This window comes from Rosa chinensis, unplaced genomic scaffold (genome assembly GCF_002994745.2).
Source record: "Rosa chinensis cultivar Old Blush unplaced genomic scaffold, RchiOBHm-V2 RchiOBHmChr0c45, whole genome shotgun sequence".
NCBI classification, from domain to species: domain Eukaryota; kingdom Viridiplantae; phylum Streptophyta; class Magnoliopsida; order Rosales; family Rosaceae; genus Rosa; species Rosa chinensis.
The window spans coordinates 1,963-6,325 of record NW_020126852.1 but is presented as its reverse complement, the minus strand read 5'-3'; the positions used below and the strand labels follow the sequence as shown (position 1 = coordinate 6,325).

Below are 4,363 nucleotides of genomic sequence, written 5' to 3'. Positions count from 1 at the left end.
TCAAGTGAGGTGATGACAATCATAGGTTACTACATCAAGAATGCATTCTGGGGTATGATTCCTCCATACTATTCTCTGAATGGACTCAAAGCCTATACCAGCTAGCCTATGAGCAACCATGTTGCATGATCTAGGGGCATAACATAGCTGCACATGGGGAATTTCAGCCATGGCTCTTTTAATATCATCGATCAAACCTCCATTTTCAAGGAGACTATGGTCTGGACAAGATGCATCTACAATTGCTTTGGTGCAGTCACTCTCTATAACAACCTGTTGTAATTGTAAAGACTTCACTAGATCAACACCAGCTCGGATGGCATATAACTCTCCTTGTTTCAGGGAAGCTAAGTGGGGGATAGGGCTAGCAAAGGCTGCAACAACTTGCCCAGTTTCAGTTCGCAGGACTCCTCCAATTCCTCCTTTAGTCTGATTGGACAAGTATGAAGCGTCCATGTTCATTTTAAAAGCTCCAGTAGGAGCGGGCTGCCAAAAATGACAATGTTGTTGCCTTCTTGTTACAGCTGGAGTGAGAGCTTTTTGAAACTCTTCAAGCCAAGCAAAACTACTTAGGAGAATATCTTGAGCGGTTTGCTGTGTGCCCTTCCATAAGAAGTTGTTCCTGTTTTTCCAAATGGCCCAAATAATCATCATGAGTTTGGCGAAAGTCTCATTGCTTAATGTAAGAGCTCTGTCAAGCATCCAGTCTTTGAAGTTCATAGTCTTGTGTAGATCAATGGGCAGGTTGAACGGAGGGGCAGATATGATAGTCGAGGCCATAGGGCACTGACAGAATAAATGGGAAAGATCCTCAATGCTATGTGGACATAAGAGGCACTGCATTTCCCCGTTGTAGAAAGGGTTAGTAACCTATCCTTTATGGCTAGCAAGTTGTTGCATCCCCTCCACTCACAAATTCCAACTTTGCCAGGGACTTTGGCCTTCCAAATACAACGCCATAGTTCCTTATAGGGGTCTCCAGATGAAGTCGAAACTAGGGCATGCTGCATGACTTCCATTCTTGCAATTCAATAAGCACTCTTTACCGAGTAGTAGCCTTTCTTCTCCGGCCTCCAAATAATCTTGTCAGGATGAGGGTGTCGTCCAAGTGGAATGCAGAGAATTCTTTCTGCAATGTGGTCAGGAAACAAGTCATGTATGAGATTAGCCTTCCATTGCTGTGCTGATTCATCAATTAGATCTGCCACTTTGGAAAGACTAGTATTGAGTGGTCTGGATATTTGAGTTGGTGTGGATACTGGAATCCATTTATCCTGCCATATATCAACTTGAGTGCCATCTCCAATTTTCCACTGAACTCCTGCTTGCAGAACTGCTCTACCTTGTAAGATGCTTATCCAAGAAAACGATGGTGAGTCCCCAATCTCTGCTTCCCAAAACGAGCAATGTGGAAAATACTTTGCCTTATATAACTTGGCAATTAACGACTGAGGATTAGAGATAATTCTCCATCCCTGTTTAGCAAGCATAGCCATATTGTAAGCATACATATTTTTGAAGCCCATACCACCCTCTTGTTTAGTTAAACACAACCTTTCCCAACTTCTCCAATGAATTCTTTTTTCTCATCTGTGTCACCCCAGAAGAAAGAAGCACACAATTGATGGATGTCATCACATAGGCCTTTTGGAAGCAAATAACAATTCATCGCATAAAGAGGCATTGTTTGAGCAACTGCCTTGATGAGGATTTCTTTTCCTACACAACTAAGGATTTTGGCCTTCCAATTAATCAACTTCTTTGATAACCTTTCTTTGATGTAAGCAAATTTGCAGTTTTTGATTTACCTACCCGCAGTGGCAAGCCAAGGTATTTATCATGTTCTTCCACACGTTCAACTGCAAAGATGGCTGCCAGGTTGTGTTGAAGTGCTATGCTGACATTCCTATTAAAACCAACACTACTTTTTTGGAAGTTGATCTTTTGTCCAGAGACCCTCTCATAAATCCCTAGAATTTGCTTGAAGGCAATACATTCTTCAATAGTAGCCGTGCCAAATAATAAGCTGTCATCCGCAAAAAAAAATGATGAAGCGTTAGAGCTTGAGGACTCATTTTGAGGCCAGTAATATGATTTGTTTGAACTGCATGAGAGATCAAAGCAGAGAAGCCTTCCGCACATAAAATAAACAAGTACGGTGACAATAGATCTCCTTGTCTGATTCCTCTAGAAGGTGAGATAGGAGGAGTTGGGTTGCCATGCTGCAAAATTGAATAGGTTACGAATTTGACATTTCTCATCACCATATTAATCCAAGTAGGGTGAAAGCCGAGCTTTGACAGAATGGCTTGGAGATAATTCCATTCTAGGCGGTCATACGCCTTACTAATGTCTAGCTTCAGTGAGAAGAAACCTGTGTTAAAGTGCGCAACTTCATTGGCAACCAAAGTATTGTCTGAGACGATGCGCCCTGGGACATAGGCACTTTGAAGGGGTGAAATAATTGCAGGTAGCCATGGCTTTAGTCTATTAGCAACTACTTTTGACGCAATACGATAAATAACATTGCCGAGGGCTATAGGCCTGAAGTGTGCAGCATCCTGAGGGTCTTTGATCTTTGGTATGAGACATAGGTAAGTGAAATTGGTATCACACAATTCACCTATTTCAAGGAAACTACATACTGCCAAGTAGACATCATTGGCTACAATGTTCCAATATTTTTGGAAGAAAAAGGGAGACATACAGTTAGGGCCAGGACTTTTTGAGGATGCATTTGAAAGATAGCTGCTTTCATTTCCTTTTCCAGGTATGGCTTCAACAGGTCGTTGTTCATCTCTAGTGTAACTTTCACTGGTGTGGCCTCTATTATTTGTGCTAGTGCTTCTAGGTCACAACTCTCAGTCGAGAAGACTCTTGAAAAATAAGAAAGCAACAATCTTTGGACTTCTCTCGGGTCAGTTTGCCACTGGTTTTGCTCATCTTTAAGGCCCGGTATGAGGTTTTTACTTCGCCGATTACAAGCCCTCCTGTGAAAGTATGCAGAGTTACGATCTCCATCCTTAAGCCAAATAGCTCTTGATCGCTGCCTCCAGTATAATTCCTGTTGAGCAAGAATTTGGCTATGTTTGACATGTAGCAATCTCTGCTCCTCATATTGCTCTGGGGAGTAGGGTAATGGCATGAGGTCATTGAGCTTCTCCTCAATGACATGCAGCTCTGCCTTTTGATTATCAAAATCAGACTTGTACCATTGCATGAGTTTAGTGCCCGTGTCATAGATTTTCCTTGACAGTTGTTCCAAAGCATTTCCAGTGGAAGGCCCTGACCAAGATTGTTTGATAATATTGCCACAGGCAGTGTTTTCATGCCAACATTCCTCAAACCTAAACAGTTATGGAGGTCGTTGCCAAGTTAGCTTCGTTGAACTCACCACGATTAGGAGGGGGCTATGGTCTGACTCACTAGGATTTAGACTAATAACCATACTATATGGGAATAAGGTCCTCCATTGTGGTGTTTGAAACTATCAAGTGATTCCTTTGTGTACTTACTGCTCCATGTAAAGTGACTGCCTACAAAACCCATATCTAGAAGATCACAGTCAGCCAGTGTTCTTCTAAATGTAGCCATAGGTGTTACTGCTCTTGGTGGACCTCCAAACTTGTCATTGTTTGACATTATCTCATTAAAGTCCCCTGCAACAAGCCAAGGCAGGGAACATTGTTTAGAAGCAAGCGTTTTGATGAGGGACCAGGTTCTGTGTCGCTCTCCCCGCACAGCGACCCCATAAATGCCAGTAAAACGCCATTTGAGTGTGTTCTCTGCTTTGCCAATAACAACATCAATGTGGTTGGGTGACCGAGAACATAGTTCCGCATGAGTATCGTCGTTCCATATGAGGGCCATCCCCTGTAAATCACGTTCATGTGAGTAACAGATGTTATCTTTGAATCCAAGCTTGCGAGTCAGCATGTTGATATGCTCTTTTTGCGCTAAGGTTTCTGCTAGGAAGATGATACTTGGTTTACGAGCCTGCACAATATCAATTATGGCTCTCTGTGATTCAAAGTTCACTATTCCACGAAAATTCCATACTAGGATTTATCCTTGCAGCATGACCGGATATGGGTAGCAGCACCAGGCCGGCGATGCAGTTTGGAGGCGGCACAGTTAGGCGTCGCTTAGATCTGAATTATTGGATTCCTTATTTGTATCGTTTTAAGCAAAAGATACAGAAAAATTATGTATTCTATGAGGCTTTTGCTAGTAGTGAAACCGTAAGAGAATAATGTAATAATAAAAAAAAACAAAACAATCAAAATATGCATGCCGATGCATGTCGATGCATACCAATTACAAATCTATCACTTCATAATTCAATAGTTCCGTACCTTTTGTT

General features: G+C 42.0%; 1 protein-coding gene across 1 annotated transcript; it reads right to left on the bottom strand.

The window, feature by feature from the left end:
* Positions 1–3,936, bottom strand: LOC112181445. The gene is made up of 6 exons (XM_024319784.1): positions 3,516–3,936; positions 2,708–3,285; positions 2,158–2,576; positions 1,813–2,026; positions 1,047–1,475; positions 1–786 (listed from the first exon to the last, which is right to left on the bottom strand). The coding sequence occupies exons 1-6, from the start codon at positions 3,934–3,936 to the stop codon at positions 1–3; spliced, it is 2,847 nt and encodes a 948-aa protein (XP_024175552.1).
* Between the last annotated feature and the right edge of the window lie 427 nt (positions 3,937–4,363).

What these genes read in the sequence shown, in the direction of transcription:
- LOC112181445 (XM_024319784.1), bottom strand. Translation starts at nt 3,936, where the DNA reads ATGCTGACTCGCAAGCTTGGATTCAAAGATAACATCTGTTACTCACAT. An exon ending in AAAAAGTCCTGGCCCTAACT is followed by an intron (nt 2,577 to 2,707) that starts GTATGTCTCCCT and finishes CTCATACCAAAG; the next exon opens with ATCAAAGACCCTCAGGATGC. An exon ending in AGAAGAAAGGCTACTACTCG is followed by an intron (nt 787 to 1,046) that starts GTAAAGAGTGCT and finishes TTATTCTGTCAG; the next exon opens with TGCCCTATGGCCTCGACTAT.